The sequence below is a fragment of the Podarcis cretensis genome (genome assembly GCF_951804945.1).
Source record: "Podarcis cretensis genome assembly, chromosome: 1".
Classification (NCBI taxonomy): Eukaryota; Metazoa; Chordata; class Lepidosauria; order Squamata; family Lacertidae; genus Podarcis; species Podarcis cretensis.
The window spans coordinates 15,177,049-15,193,709 of record NC_137170.1 but is presented as its reverse complement, the minus strand read 5'-3'; the positions used below and the strand labels follow the sequence as shown (position 1 = coordinate 15,193,709).

General features: G+C 42.0%; 1 protein-coding gene across 2 annotated transcripts; it reads left to right on the top strand.

Moving 5' to 3' along the window:
- The first annotated feature begins 126 nt into the window (after positions 1-126).
- On the top strand, positions 127-16,630 carry ZFYVE21 (zinc finger FYVE-type containing 21). 2 transcript variants are annotated; one of them, XM_079963045.1, is made up of 8 exons: positions 127-328; positions 2,670-2,720; positions 4,151-4,319; positions 5,412-5,487; positions 7,567-7,658; positions 11,107-11,160; positions 14,969-15,111; positions 15,899-16,630. In XM_079963045.1, exons 1-8 carry the CDS (start codon positions 197-199, stop codon positions 15,932-15,934), a joined length of 753 nt encoding a protein of 250 aa, XP_079819171.1. In that variant the 5' UTR covers positions 127-196; the 3' UTR covers positions 15,935-16,630. The 2 variants fall into 2 exon arrangements, with proteins under 2 accessions (XP_079819171.1, XP_079819172.1); XM_079963046.1 differs by lacking the exon at positions 11,107-11,160 and having other exon boundaries at positions 130-328.
- Positions 16,631-16,661: the final 31 nt, after the last annotated feature.

Genomic DNA, 16,661 nt, shown 5'->3' with positions numbered 1-16,661 from the left:
GCCTCCCCGCGGCGGGGAAAAACAACAGACCGAGGTTGGTGGGCGGGGCGGAAAGGACAAGGGCTTTTTGAAAGAGTTTCATTGGGCGGCTTGGACGCCCGTCTTCTGCCCAAGCGGCGCTGATTGGCGGGGGCTTGCCACGAGCTGGTGGCTTCGAGCGAGTCGCCGAGCGGCGGCGGCGGCTGTGAGGCGAAAGATGTCGGGCCGGGAGGCCCTCGACGCCAAGAAGCTGGTCCGCTCTCCCAGCGGGCTCCGGATGGTGCCCGAGAGCCGCTCGGCGGGGAGCCCCTTCGGGCTGGAGGAGCCGCCGTGGGTGCCCGATAAGGAGGTAACGGAAGCAGCGCAGGGCGGGGAAGGCGAGGCTCCAGCCGCTCCCCATAGCGATTCCCCTCAGAAATCCCGCCTGAGGAACCTCGGGGGAAGGGGAGACACCCCCCCCCGAAAAGAAAACACCATCCCTAAACTGGGCTTGGCTGTCCCTCGCCTCGCCCGCCTCAGGATCTCTCTTTCCCCGCCTCGGCTGGAGAAGGAGGGCCCTGCCCTGACAGCCCCCCGGTGGGGCCCTTCGCCGAATGTCCTCGCTTTATATATATATCATTTATTTGTTGGGTTTATATACCGCCCTTTGTATCCAGAGACCCCAGGGCGGTGCACAGCATTAAGAACATAATTTACGGGGCGTAATAATAATAATAATAATAATAATAATAAGACATAATACAGAATATCACAATAGCACAATATCCCTGCGTTCCTGAGGGGTTGGACAAGCTGGCCCTTACGGTCCCTTCCAATTGTAAAATATGATCACGGTAGCTTCCCTGCAAGTAGAAAGCCAGCGCCTTGCAACAAGGTGTGTGCTGCAGCTGGGAGCCCTTTCTCCTGTGTGTGTGTGTGTGTGTGTGTGTGTGTATGGGTACGCATACACATTCTTTTCAGCATGAAATTTTTCTCTTTCTATATATATATATATATATATATATATAGAAAAATTCCATGCTTAAAAGCATAGGAAGGATTTTGACCTCGGCTTTCGAAGCATCTGGGTTGTCTTGTCTGGACCAGAATGTTTTTTAGGAGGCACCGAAAGAGTGGCAAGGAGTCCCTTGGGAGGTTTGCTGGACTCCAGCTCCCATGAACCCCAGCCAGGGATGGGTGGAGTTGGGCATTCAGTGATGTCTGGAGGGTCATCAGTTCCTCATTCCTCCGCTTGAAATAGACATGCCAGCTTTTTTTGTTTGCAGGGAGGATTTTTGTTGTGTGTGTTAGTGTGACGGATGGGGAAGAGCATTCGGAAGCTGTATATCCCACCTGTAATCTGAACTCTATTCTGGTGGTAACCTGACCTGTTCTTTTCGGCCACCTCATTCTGCTAATGTGTGTGGATTTGGCTGCATCCTCGCCAAGCACCAACTCTGAAATTACACTCTCCGAGTTAAGGATCAGCAGCAGTTTGTGCTGGGTGTGGGAGCTGATGAGAAGCCAGCACAGGAATCTAAAGGAGAGGCTAAGTAGCGGGTTATTTTGGCTGTGGAGTTCCTGAGAGAGGTGACAAGCTGGAGGAGATGTGTTAACGGAAGGTCAGAGAGAAAACAGTTGCTGTAAATCAAGATGGGGGATGAGTGGAGCTTAAACCACTTTTCAACAAAAAGGTAGAAGGAGTGGTCACAATTTATTGACTCATGAGCAAGCAAGTCAAGGCCTGAGGAAGACTGAAGGTAGAAACTGTGGAGTCTCAGAAGTAGGTAGAAGTGCCAGAAGAGCAGACAAGTCTTCTGAGGCAGCTGTTGCATCAGGGAACTGCAAGGCATGGGGATATCAAGAGACAGAGCAACAGGAAGTTTGGGTATGTGTAAAGCAGTCAAAGAGGGAATACCCAACAGAGATAATAAAGAATGTTGGTGAGGGAGTCAGGTCAAATGCAAGCCTCAGAGGAGGGTATTGAGGTGAGATGAGACATGGCTGAATCTGAGAGAATGCTGTTCCATGTTCAGTAATAATGTTAGGTATGCATGAGCTTAAATGGCTTTTTGAGCCTTGAGACCCTTTGCACCTGGTTAGCAGAAAAATTGGCTTTTATCTTGCTTACAAAGGAATCAGGTTTATATGAGACAAAAGGATGTGTGAAATGAATTTATTGATAATCACAGTTTCTCAGTATCTTTTATTGATAATAACAGTATCCATTGAGGGGTCTCTTAGAAAGAAAAGTCACAGGTAAACTTCATGATGGTTTGCATATTCCCTTTTGTAGTCTGTCTGCTTTGTGTAGTTGAATCTACCATATGGACTATACTGTATATTCAGCTCTAAAGCAGGGGTGGGGAACATGAGCCTTAAGATGTTGTTGGACTCCTAAGTCCCATCAGCCCTAGCCAGCATGGCCAGTTGTCAGGGATGATGGGAGTTGTAGTTTGACAATATATGGAGGTTCCTGGGCCCCCCTTCCTAGTTGTACTATGAAATCTTCTACTTGAAAAGTAATGGGCAGATGAGGTTATTCTTTAAATACCTTTCAGTAATTCCAGTTCTAACTTGTGTGTGTTTTTCTACAGACGAGACTAGGACACAATAGAAGTAAATGCATATAAATATGTTGATGAAGTACTAAATGCATTCCTTTAGTTTTGGGCACAAGTCTTCCCATGTTTTCCATTACTATCTTCTAGTGTCCCAGATGCATGCAGTGTAATGCAAAGTTTGACTTCATAACCAGAAAGGTAAGAAGATAAACGCAAAAAAAATACACCAAAATACGAAATCTTGTTCTGAGGCAAAATTGGCATGGTCACTGGCCATGATCCAGAATTAGGCATATGAATGTGACAGCTGGGCTGCTTTTGGGGGGAAAAGAAAAGTTTTCCCCTGAGCACTTTACTTATAATAGCTAGTGATAAAAGCCCCTCTTTAGTTTTGTGTTATGATTTGTCCACCTTGAGCTGCTGCAATATGAATTGTATTGAAGCTCCTTCCTATGTGCGTATTTCACTCACAGCAATTGTCAGTTGCCATAGTTTAGGAAAACTTGAATGAGCTGCAGTGAGCTTTGGACTTGTTCACTTCTCCCACTCCCAGAAAAAACATCCTCTTTCATGACCAGGAGAAGTTTGGAATCATCCCACTTCTCCTTAACCTCTAAACAAACTGTGGTCAGCACTATAGTTTGTTTCAGTTAAACCATAATGACTGTTAGCCACTGTGAGTTGAGACAAAGGGTTGTATTCAACTAACATCTACTCAGAATGCAGCCACTGGCTAACTAGGGTCCATTTATTACAATGGGTCTCCTGAGGAAAGTTGTTGACTACAACAAACAAACAAAACAGAAAATTATGAATGCCACCTCTCAGCTGTGTATGGAAAGAAGGGGGGGGAGCATGAGCCAGAGGTACATTGCAGTGTCTTGATGTCTTATTAAACTATGGCTTAGCATGACACACAAACGTGGCCTTTACCTTACTACACATTAACTAGTAAATATTGCCACAAGGCTGCCATCTTTTGCTATTTTTAAAATCTTGGGCGACTTTGACACATATTTAATCCATATTCAGCTTTTTTTCAGACTTGCAATACATAATTATTCACTTTAAGTCATCCTGGGAACCAGTGACCATTCACTTAGAGTGCTATATAGGATGTTCAGAGACTAAGATAGGGAACACACTGTAACATGTTACATTTTGACAATAGCTTGCAGGTTTCTGCTGTTCCCCTGCAGTGAAGTTGAGTGCTTAAACATGAATTTCACAGTGTTGACACTTCAAGCATGTTGAATGTTGCATGCTTTATCAGAACAGGGAAAGGGGAGAACATTTTAATGTTCTTGATAACTACAATTTCAAAGAAGTAGACTTGAGCATTAGTAGAAGAGGGGAAGCAATTATTGTTGTGCATTATAAATCTGAAAAGGCAGCACTTCCTGATTCACCTAGATCAAAACACACTTTTCCATAGTTTTCATTTTGACAATCATTCTGGCACTCTTTAACTAGGCATATCAAGGCTATCCCCTCCATCCCCCAAACACTGCATACTATATTTATCTCTCATCTGCGTTTCAGTCATATGCTAGAGCCATCGGTTTTAACACAAAGCTCCAACTTTGCTGATACAGTTTTTCCTTTGTTTCTCCTTGCCCTCCCCCTAGCACCACTGCAGGAGATGCGGAAAGTGCTTTTGTGACAAATGCTGCAGCAAGAAAGTGCCTCTTCCTCGTATGTGCTTTGTTGATCCCGTGCGCCAGTGCGCCGAATGTGCTCTCATTTCTCAAAAGGAAGCAGAGTTCTATGACAAGCAGCTCAAAGTGCTTATGAATGGTAAGTACTAAGCATGGGCTGCCCATAGGCCAGATTTTTGCTTTTTTTGCTGGGCATGGGAAATTTGAGAGTTGATTTTGGAGTTTTGTATTAAATCTAGCATGGTAAACGACAGTGTGATTTGCTGTTTGATTCTATAGAATTCATACTTAACTATCTAAAAGGCAGTATTTAAAGGTATGTTTTGGGCAATTAATAATCATCTGCTTTTAAAAAATAAATGGTTAAAATATCAGAAAGAAGGCGACCTTTTTTAAAAAAAATGGTGCTAGATAAAAATGCATTCTCTCAGTTTGGGAATCTGTCTGCAGTGTCAGATCATGAAAATGGCAAATCTCAGTCCTTTTATAGTGGCAAACGGCCATGTTGCTCTGTCAAGATTATTTTTCTTTGAAATGTTCTTTGACACTTTTTAATGCCTGTTCTGTGTGTTCAGCTTAATTTGACATTCAGGAAACCATACAAAGTCAGCAACAAGCACAGTGAATAAGGATGGCATGTTCTGCATGTGAGTTTGAAGGATGATTCTTATGTAATAGTGTCCCTTTGTACATCATTCACATTTCAGTATCTAATACATACAATTCTTGCCCAAATTGTAAACATGCAAAATAGACCTCTATCCAATGTAGAAAACTTTAATTTCAATTTGTGCAGTTTTGTTTCAGCTCTTTCAGAATATTTAGATTAAATGCTAAAGAGCATTCAGCATAAAGAGAACAAGGGATTTCTTCTTATTAATTTACACTGGAATAGTAACCTGCAAGTCACTCTCTTCAGTGCAGAAATATGGTATATTTTCCTAAGCATAATATAGTCAGAAACGTCCTAGTTCTTCTGAATGGTAGCTTAAACTCCTAAATGACTTCATATCATATATTACTATATTTGATTAATCATGATAGAACATGCTGTCACTGCTTTTTCACTTAAAGTAGATGTGAGAATATTTAATAAACCATGAATTCATAGCTACCTATATTGAGGCAGGTTTAGAGCCAGATATTTCAAGGTCATTATCTTAATTATAAATTCTAGGCATATTAAGTGCATATTTCCCATTTTTCCACTCCCCGTTCCTTGGATATCTAGGTGCTACATTCTTTGTAACCCCAGGGACATCAGAAAAGTCAGAGATGATGGTTTGTCGACTTTCCAACAACCAGAGGTGAGAAGTGTGCTTCATTGGCTACTAGGACTTGCTCAGCAGTTAGTCTTATTCTTCATAGTGCTGTTGCATAAGCTGCAATTCTAGATCCTTATTGCTTCCCAAGAATTGATTTTGCCAGTCTCTATTCCAGCTGTTATAACAACCTGTATTTTGGGCTTTTGAAACTTGCAGCACACTTCAGTTTGATTTGATATTGAGTAGCAGTAAATCTGTGATCTCTGAATCCATCCAAATAACAGCTGTCTCTGGGCAACTAATGTAGGCATTTAAATTGTTTTCAAAGTAATGGATCACATAACTGAAAGCATCAGTAAAAACTGTTTTTGAACCAGTATGGCACTGATACATAAGTTTTGGTGTAAAGTTTTGAATGTACAAAAGTAACCTTGGAGTGAGGTGGGAGGGAAACTCCATCTGGTAATTCAACCTGATTAATTGATATACAAGCTCTTTTCATTACAAAAAATCTAAGCAGTTTCATGATCTCCCACATATCTACAGCATCCATTATTTCTTTTTGTGTATTTGGTTGCATCTTTCTGGTGACTCCCATGCATCATTCTTGCTGTAGATTCTGGGTGCAGTACCATATCCTAATACTCTTATGCAGTGGTTCCCAGTTACCTAAGTACTGTGGGCTCCCTGTTTGCAAAAGCCAAGCCATGGACCCCTTACTTTTGAAAATTTTGATAACTCTAAGGTAGTTTTTGTTATGCAAATGGTGCTACGGGTCCCCTGGGTGGGTTATATGAACCGCCAGTTGGGAACCACTGCTTTAATGGATTATGGATCGCTCACTATTTTTACTCTTATGCGTGAACTAGAGGAACAAACATTTCAGAAATGACCATTAACCAAAATTTTATAGCTCATGGACAGTCCCACTGTTGTTGGCCTTACCTGAAAGTAATTTCTACTGGAGGACAATCTACCAGATGGGTAGATACTGCCATGTATCACCCATAGGATTGCAGAGTTGAGGAAGTAGATTGCCTTGCAGTGTGCAGACTCCAGGCCAGAAGTTGCTCTGGTAGGTCAAAGACGCACAGAAAAATGCAGGAGGAACACAGAGCAATGCAAATATCCATATAAAACCAAATCAGCAATTTGCCTGTCTTGTGCTTCTTGAATTGCCAGAGACAAGGTAATAGTGCAATCAGCAAACCAACTTTAGACAGCTACCCTACCCACACAACCAGGGTAGGGTCTGATGGTAATCCTTGATGATAAAGAGGGACTCCAGCCTGAATTTTTTATAATAGGTTTAGGAATTTCAAAATGGCCCTCCAAGACATGTCTTGTTTGGGCACCAAGAATGCAGTAGAACTCTGAGAATTACTCTGCAGAATTCACTGCCTCAATAGCCTAAATTCATAGAATGTGAATTCATAGAATCACCTCCTGCACTATCTACCATTTCAAGAGGGACCTGGACACGAGATGGAAGGAATCTGGTGGAAGGGACAGCAAAATTCACTGTTCTTCTATATAAACAAATTTCCTGCACATAGGCTTCTGCTGGCATGCTGTTTTACTAAACTAGAACTGTTCTCAGTGACATCTAGTTCCTATATTTGGGGGTGTTTGTGTCGAGGCGGTTTTTAAATGAAGGAGCATTCAGTCATGAGTCCCCTACTTGCAGACTGAAGTACTGTGGTACCTCGGGTTAAGTACTTAATTCGTTCCGGAGGTCCGTTCTTAACCTGAAACTGTTCTTAACCTGAAGCACCACTTTAGCTAATGGGGCCTCCTGCTGCTGCTGTGCCGCAGGAGCACGATTTCTGTTCTCATCCTGAAGCAAAGTTCTTTACCTGAAGCACTATTTCTGGGTTAGCGGAGTCTGTAACCTGAAGCGAATGTAACCTGAAGTGTATGTAACCTGAGGTACCACTGTAGTGCAAGATAACCACCTAAGTAACAGTTGTACCTAAATCTAATTATCTTTGCTATGCTTTGCCAATTAAAAAAATCAAGGGATCTATATTAGTAAAACATGTGCTTCTTACCAGTGCGACTGGTAAGTATTGCGAGCCCTGCAGATTGACATATGGTGGTGTTCTCCTCTTTTGTGTGTAGATACCTATTTCTGGATGGAGAGAGCCATTATGAAATTGAAATTGCACAGATTTCCACAGTCCAGATACTTACTGAGGGATTTACTCCTGGAGGTAAATCTTGTACAGAATTAACTGATGTTTAACCAGCAGCTGGTAGTGTTTTGGCCTATCCTGAAGGCAGGGGTGTCGCTCTGTTACCTTGATTCAGGAAGCCTAGCCCAGTGCCTTTTATACATTCGGAACTCAGTCCTTTTGCCGATGTCCAATTCAGTAGAATTCTGTCTTAAGTGAAGACAAAAAACAGTTGGCGATTTATTACAAATCAGTATATGAATTTTGGGTCGATCCCTATAGTTCACTGCTTTTTAACTTCCTTTGTTGTCTTAGGGTTGCCAGGTCATAATGCTCCATTGACAGTAGAAGCTACAAGTAGCAGAATCCCCCTATCCAGGTCTGTATTCCAGACCTAGTAGCCCTGTTTACTGTTGGCTCCCTCCATTGCTTTGTTCTTGTTAATAGTACATGTCTCAGTCGTACTTTCTCTTTTCTTAATTTATTTTCATTTATTGAATATGTATACTGCCCGTTATCCATAGATCTCAGGGTGGTTCACAACATAAAAATACAAGATAAAAACAAGAACAAGAACAACAAAACCACAAACCAATAAACCCTCATCTCCTCACACCCCCTCCCACAAACATATTTTAAAGGCCTGGTTGAAGAGGAGTGTTTTCATTGGCACCTAAAGGGGTATTATGAAGGTGCCAGCCAAACCTCCCTGGGGGGGGAGCGTTCCACAAATGGGGAGCTACTGCTGTTTTTGTGTTGCCACCCTCCTGACCTCTCATGGGGAAGGCACACAAAGAAGGGCCTCAGACGATGATTGCAGGGAGCTGGTAGGTCCATATGGAGAGAAGCAGTCCTTTCTCATTGGCTAGATGTCTCCATTACCCATTTTTTTTCTCCCTTTATTTTTCAAGCTACTGCCTACTTTGTCCCACTTCCTTTTTGCCATCCTTCCCTTTACAAACCTTCCTAGAATTCCACATTTTCTCTACCCACAATAGACTTCAGTGAGGTTTCTGCATAGCTCATTCTTGCTTTCAGTTCCTCTAGCCTATTTCTATTTTAACCTTCTAAATGGGTCCTTCCCTTGCCTAGTTCTCGACTTTCCTTTAACTCCCTTGCTTTTGAGTTCCATTCCCTCACTTTTTATACCTTCTGGGACTTTCCCCAGTCCTCTATATGAAATGTAAATTCCAAAAAAACTTTAATTCACCTTTCCCCCATATAAGCTGAACAGGAAACAGCTTTCTTGTTCCCCAAGCAATTAGAGCCATCACACCAGTTCTAGATGCTTCACTGCCTGGAGAAGAACTGACTGCTTCTTTTCAGATGGCACTTACTTCTGTGTTGTGAGGAGGTTGTAAATGGAGATCATAATCCTGAAGCACCTACTGCAAAAAGTATGAGGTATAACTGACTGGCAATGGTTAACACAATGGCAGGCAGTTATAGCATCACAGAAAGCATGCTGACTACAGTGGACGCTCTGGCTGCGAACGTGATCCGTGCGGGATGCACGTTTGCAACCCGCATCTGCGCATGTGCGGGTTGCGATTTGGCACTTCTGCGCATGCGCAAAGCACGATTTAGCGCTTCTGTGCATGTGCGACCGCCAAAACCCAGAAGTATCCCGTTCTGGTACTTCCAGGTTTTGGTGGTCCGCAACCCAAAAAAAGCAACCTGAAGCGGCTGTAACCCAATGTATGACTGTATAGGGCATTTGTTTGCAGTCTGTGACAGGCTGCTAGCAACTTAGTTTCCATGTAATCTGGAAAAAAGTTTCTAGCCCTCATGACTGCAGATTAATATAATGCCAACAGATGCTGAAGGATTGGAGGTGATGATTTTTTCTTCAACCTTTGTGAGTTGCCTACACATCAAGATATATTCAACTGTTAAGCTTTTGGGTTTTCCCATTTGTGAGGAATGAGCATATTAAAATGCATGTATTGTTTGCCAGGTGTAGGATCTGATATTTGTCATGCTAGATAAGTTCACTAAAGTTATTGTCCTATAAATGTTTTAGTACCCTGTCTGTTTATGCATACATGAATTTTAGAATCATCTCTTTTCCTTGCAATTGCTTAATGAAAAACAAGAGCAGAGCATATTTTAAAAATGCAGCCACAGTTGTATCATTTTGTTTCATTGCTGAATCTGATTCTTGGATTCTTACTGTCCAAAGACATGACATAACCACTTTTTTGCCAAAACTGACAGCTGTTTACAAGACTGGGCAGGGTCTTGGAAGTGAACATCATAACCTCCTCTCTCTCTCTCCTCTCCCCCCCCCACCATGTGACAGTATAGATCATTTCTTAGCATTAGTAAAGCCTTCTTGTTTTTATTTGCCAAATATATAAAAGCACCCTTACATCGCTCTCATAGAATTCAAACAACCAATTAGGATTCATTTCAAAGCCTCCCGTTATTTGGGCCCAGACGAAGAAAAATGCAAGTCCACATTTCACAAAGCACAGACAGTCTGATGATTTTAAATCTTACTTTATTAGGTCTTCCTCTGTGTTTTTTAACAAGAGATACAAACAGTGAAGTGCTTTGCAAAATGCAAAGCAGGCAATTTGTTGTGAAATTTCTGGTTTAAGATTATTCAGTAAACAATGCACTGAGCATGCCCAGTGGGTTTTCTAAAAGAATATGCTGCAAATTTGGAACTCTGACTCACCATTTGGATGCCTAGAAACTGCTTCCAGTTGCCAATAGCAACTGGGTAACTTGCTAAAAAGCAGTGCTGACAATGTTAATGAAAAAATGTGGGTCATAATGCACCTAAATTTCATGGTGCTGCTATTCATGAAATATTTCTGTTTTGGCAGGTCTTGGGCTAATGTAGTAACTAAACGTTAGTAACAAAAATGAATGCTTTCTGATAATCTTTAAATTGGGGGTGGTATAGCCTGCGTAGCATGAAGGAAGAGGCAGGGAGAAAGAAAGAGAGGGTTGGACCTGCTCACTTTTGGCTATTGCCCAATTCCCTGCCAATAGGCCCCCAGCAGATTACTCCTTGGGGAATACTGCTCTAAACAGGTTGTCTGCAGCTGCTCTAAACAATAGGCTGCTCATCACTGTCTCCATCTATTAGATGTGTGTGATGAGATGGCTGTGTTAGGGCAAACTTTGAAAAACGTCGCTAGCCCAGAGGCATGTCAAATTCATTTGGGACCTGGCTGAACTTTTACATTCTTGTAGTTTTAGTCACAGAAAAAGGAACAGGAGGTGTGGGACAAAGGAGCAAAAGTATAGTAAGATTTAGGACTAGTGATTCACGCCGTATTTCTTTCAGTAACATTGATTGTATTTATGCACATCTCTGGCCTGTATGTTTCTTCCAAATGCTTTAATCCAACTGCAATCAAATCCTTTAATACTTTGGCTGTGTATGAAATCTTCCTTTTAAAACTGAACACTTTCTTACTCATTTTTCTTGATTGATCTTTCTCCTCACTGCTTGCCTGCCTCCTTGATGTAGAAAAAGACATTCATACTTACACCAGCCTCTTGGAAAATGAACACATTATGGAAGGTCAGCACTGGAGCTCAGTTTCTTCTAAGCATGCTTTTTGTAGCTCCCATTCAATGCATGTTTTCTGCCGCAGGCTTTAGGGCAAATGTACTTGGGTAGGGAGGGGGATTAGTGCTTGATTTAAAATCCATCTATTGTCTGATGTTCTGGAGAAGGTTAAGTCCCCTTTTTCTATCCAGCTTGAACCTGTTATTAAAAAAAACACCTATCTGGCTCAGCTAGCCAACCTGTTCATATTCTCCTCCTCCTTTTACAGCCAGGTTTGGACTGAGAGATATTCCATCAAAGAAATGAAAGGTAGAGGAGGAGTGGGAACAGCCATGACTTGAACATGATGGAATAGGGTACAAACAGAGGGTACTGCCTCTGGAATCTCACTGGAATGGACCACAGAGGCTGTACTGTGTATATCAGCACACATTGGACCTCCCAGATGACTAGGAATAGGCGCCTTTTGCAGGGTTTTCTTCCAGTGCTGTGTGTGTACCTGCTTATTCATGTCCATTGGAGAGATTTGTTTTTCCTGTTGTTGTTGTTGTTGTTTTTTAAAGGGGCCATGACACCTCTCTGAAAGGAGGTTTTAGAGTTGTATAATTACAGCTCTAATTACAGCGGGTGGTGCTGTGGGTTAAACCACAGAGCCTAGGACTTGCCGATCAGAAGGTCGGCATTTTGAATCCCCGTGATGGGGTGAGCTCCCGTTTCCTGGTCCCTGCTCCTGCCAACCTAGCAGTTCGAAAGCATGTCAAAGTGAAAGTAGATAAATAGGTACCACTCCAGCGGGAAGGTAAACAGCGTTTCCGTGCGCGGCTTTGGTTCGACAGAAGTGGCTTAGTCATGCTGGCCACATGACCCGGAAGCTGTATGCCGGCTCCCTCGGCCAGTAAAACGAGATGAGTGCCGCAACCCCAGAGTCGGCCACGACTCGACCTAATGGTCAGGGGTCCTTTAATTACAAGTGAGATGGAAAGAAGCAGGAATACTGGGGAACGCTTTCACACAACATGCCAGGCCTAGATAAATGTCAACAGTCCTGCAAAGGATAAATGCATTGCAACTGTAAGCCTTGTAGATAGTTTCAACAATGGCCTTCTGTTGGATTGGGGGGGGGGGGAGAGAGCGATGTGGTGGGCTCCTTAGCTAAGCCTCCATTATGGTTGCCCTGTTGAATATGGCTGCCACCGTGCATGTGAGAAGTAGTAAATGGAGTGGATATTCTAGGCCCGCCTTCCCCAACATGGTGCCTTCTAGATGTTTCTGGACTACAGCTTCCATCATCCCTGACCATTGGCCATGCTGGGTGAGGCTAATGGAAGTTGGAGTCCAGAAAAATCTGGAGGGCAGCAGGTTGAAGAAGGCTGGTTTAAGAGGCATCACTTTTAATGCAGTGCTTTTAATAGCTGTGCTTTTTACGCAGGGGTATTTAGAAGCTGGTTGCGTGTACCCACCCTAGTAAGTGTCAAATAAGTTTTAAGATGCTGCAGTTTCATATTATTTGAAAAATAGTCTTGAAACCAGCAGAGCTTCCTTGCTGTCATTCAGAAAGCACAGTAAGCAGTGAACTCTGATCCATGGATGATTGTGTGTCCTCTCCAAATGTAAACTAAACTGCTGTTCTACAAACCGCTGTTTGTGCTCAGACAAAGCTTGTGGATTTGTGGAGAGTATTGCAGGTCCAGATGTCTGCCCTCCTAGTTTTTCTCATGAGTCATGTTGCCATTCTGGAAGAGTTCCTGCATTTCCTCTCTGGTGCCTAAATTGATTGGGGATTCCATTTTAACATATTTTACTTGGGTGGTAAAGACAACTAAAAACTCCACTACAGTGATCTTATATGCTGTACAGTATAAATATTTCAAAGCTTTTTTGAACTTTTTTTGAGGGGGGGTAATCCAATAAAGCACACTTAGAATGATTCAAACTTAGTTTTGTTTAAGAACTTATTTTTATTGGAATACTTAAAATATTTAAAGACATCATGATTCAGTAGCATGTACTTGGCTTACTATGGATATACTGTCTGCTCCTGGAAGGAATCCATCAACAGAATGGTAGAGGGAGGCAATTTTTGGCAGTTCTCTCCCATCTCCTCCTAAATAGGCTTTGATGGGTTTGAACAACATTGGATACTAGTCGTTGTTTAAATTTTAAGTGAAAAAAGTTGCAAGGTATATTCATCTTAGCATAATCAAGCTGTGCGTTGGCTCTGTAGCTATTTCTTGGGTATAGCCATCTGAAAAAAAAAGTTAATTAGAATTTAAAAACTTGTCCTTGACTGCTGTTGTATGATGCTGCTACTTTTGTTATGAAAGACAGCATTTTTGGAAACTGGAAAGTTTTTCACAGAAAAATACAGCAGCTGATAACTTTCCAGAATGGGAAAAGTTTCCTTGCTACATCATTGCTCATTGCTGAGTTAATTAGGCAGTGGCAAGACCATCTGCTCCCTGCTCGCTGCTCCCATCCCTCTCTTTTGTCTTTTCTGGTTCAATGTGACTTATGTAACCTGCTGCTGAGTTTGCTTGCTTGCTTGCTGTTGAATCAGGTCAAACTCTCTCTGCCTTTTGCAACAATATTAAATAAGTCAAGGCTTCGGCACTGTGCATGTCCCCCCCCCCCCTTTCCCGGAAACTGAATAAATTAATCCAAGCAAAATTCAAAGAAGCATGACAACATAATTATTATTATTATATTTTATTCTGCCCTATACCTACATTGGGACACGACCTTTGCTTTGTGGAAATTCTTCTGGTACAAAGTAAGCCATGGAATGAGATTGTAGATGGAAGAATTCACCAGCTTCAGCTGAATCCTGATTTAAGCCCCAGGCTTGCAAACAAATCAGACCTCAGGATTCCAGATATGTACATTAATACATTTGATCAACTTGTATAAAACTTACTGCAGAACTGACAGAGTGGGAGCAAAGAGTGTGGTGATCCCAGTATTTTATAATCCAGAGCCTTTACACACACACACACACACACACACACACACACACACACCAATTCCTTTTTTCAAGTAGCACTGCCTTTGGAATACAAAATATAGAGCAGACTAGGCCCAGTCTAGTCTGTTATGTGCAGCGTCCGCTCTGCATTTTAGTGCCATTTGCAGAAGGTATGCTAATCTGCAGGACGAAAGACGGTGTGAATCTAGAATTTCATTTCTGAACTGTCTCATTTGATTGTTTGAATCCCAATCGTTTGAATCCCAGAGATTTTGGGGAAAGCATTCAGTGGTCCATGGATGGGACTGTTTCACTCTGTGACCATCTCCATCCACGCTTACAAACCTCCAATCCTTCTAATATAGCAGGAGTCAGCCTTCTTCCATTTGGTTACCTTTGACAAATAAGATTCCACTGAATACTGGCACCTACTATGCAAATACAGCACTTCGGTTGGTGCTTTGGGGTAAGGTGGCTGTTTGTTTCACTAACAAAGTTTAGTGCAAAACTCTTATAGACTCACCAAACACACATTCCCCAAACTAATGTTCTGTATAGTGTGTACATGGGGTATTGGAAATACACAGTTCCTCTCTGTTCAGCATTAAGCATGTTAACAAGAGCCCACATAACTGTGTGTGTGACTCAAAGCTAGGAGATCGGCATACTTGCTCAGCCACAGGCTTTTCTGCTTGTGGTCTTGACCATGTCACTACTCAGCCTGGCTACCTTACCAAGGGTTTTAGGCAAAAGTTGTATGGGTTGTAGCACCCCTGTGTTACAGCAGAGTGGAATCACTCCACTCTGAACTAGAAAAATGATTAAACCCTCTTTTCAGTGGTTACTTTTTTCCCTTAGGAGGCAATACTCGCGCTACAGGTATGCTCCTTCAGTACAAGGTACCAGGGTTGGAGGAACTGAGGCAGTTTAGATTTACCGCTGGTGAAGACTTCAATTCCAACAAAAAGCTATCAGCTACTTGGCTAGCAGCCATGCATAAGGTAAATAGTTGAACTGCTGGATCATTGTCCTTCTGTGTCATGAGCAGGGAACTTTTTTGGCTCCATGTGGTCCAAGTATCAGGGAGTGGGGCAATCAACCTGACTAGCACATGGCGGCATTATGTTACATAATTCCGAAATTCCTTGCTTGGAGCAATGTTAAAATAATTGTGGGGGGAGACATTTCAGAGAGCAGTTTGCCAAACTTCTCTGAAGCTGCTCCCACCCTTTTAACATCACTCCAGCTTCAAAGAACAAAGGGCTTTTACCCTTGGCCCATCAGCTGATGAGTGGAAATTTAGACCCTGCTGCCTTGGCTGCACAATCCTGTTTGCTGCATGAAACAGGGTGTGTAGCTATTGCAGGATTAAACCTGTCCTCCTGCCCATCAGAGATTCCCCACCCCTTGCTCTATGTGGTTAGCTGTAGAGGAATCAGCACAGAACAGTAGGAAACTGGTTCGTGTGCTTGAAAGCAAAAGGTGAATGAGTGTTTAAGGTGCAGGGTGTATGTGTGTTTTTGTTAAAAGGAATGTAATAGCGAAACAACTTCCAACCATTTCTCTTAGGAGAAATATTCTAGAACTGCGCATTGTTCCTTTGCCCAACTGTGAAATCTGTTATAACATACCCTTATTTCTGATTGTCTTGATCTTTGCATTTTCTAATGCATTGATAAATACTCAATTCAGCCTGTGTGGATGTTCCAGAAAGACATGAGCATTTAGTTAAAGCTGAGTAGTACTGCTTTGCTATTAGCATTTCTCCTTTTTTTCCTTTCATTGCAGGCAGCAAAACTTCTTTATGAATCTCGGGACCAATAACAGCTTCTCCATCTTGAGGGAAAAGATCAGCTCTAAGAATAAGCTTCTTACTACTTGCTAGTTGAAACACGGTAATAAGTATTTGGTAATAGGGATCCCCCACCCACCCTTTCCTATCCCAGACGTGGTTCATCATGTGAGCACTGGCCAATTACAATGTGAGTATTTGACCTATAAGTATTCACTTTAGTGTGCAATATGTAAACAGATTATTAATGCTTTAAATATAGCCTTGCATCTATGACTTTATATTTTGTTAAATCTTGTCTGCACTTAATATGTAAAATGAAGTGTGACCTGCACTACTGCTAAGTATATAGCACAACTTTTTTGTAGTACAAATTATGTATACAGTGTAATTCATTTTTAAACAAGGAAACAAACTTTATTTGATGCTCCAGAGAATAATAGCTTTTCAGGTGTGTAGATCTCAGGTTCTTTTTCTCCTCATATCCAAATGATCTATGGAAATTTGCCTTAGATGTCATTTTATAGAAGCTACTCTTTCTTGTGGGGGATTTGTATCATGAGATAAAAAATTTCTTTTTTGTAAAATACAATTTACCAAATACCACAATTTGTCCAGTGTAATCTTTTTGAATGAAGCTTCTAGCAAGACTGATTTTTGAAGTTTTATATTCATGCTTTTTGTGGTAATTCTAGCATTGGCTAATAAAGCCTGATTAAACACTATAAGGTTGTCTGTGGTAGTATTGCTGTTGACTAT

Bases quoted from the DNA above. Each gene is read 5' to 3' on its own strand.
- ZFYVE21 (XM_079963045.1), top strand. From the start codon at position 197: ATGTCGGGCCGGGAGGCCCTCGACGCCAAGAAGCTGGTCCGCTCTCCC. The intron at 5,488-7,566 runs GTGAGAAGTGTG...TTTTGTGTGTAG, and splicing joins CGACTTTCCAACAACCAGAG to ATACCTATTTCTGGATGGAG. The intron at 15,112-15,898 runs GTAAATAGTTGA...CTTTCATTGCAG, and splicing joins GGCTAGCAGCCATGCATAAG to GCAGCAAAACTTCTTTATGA.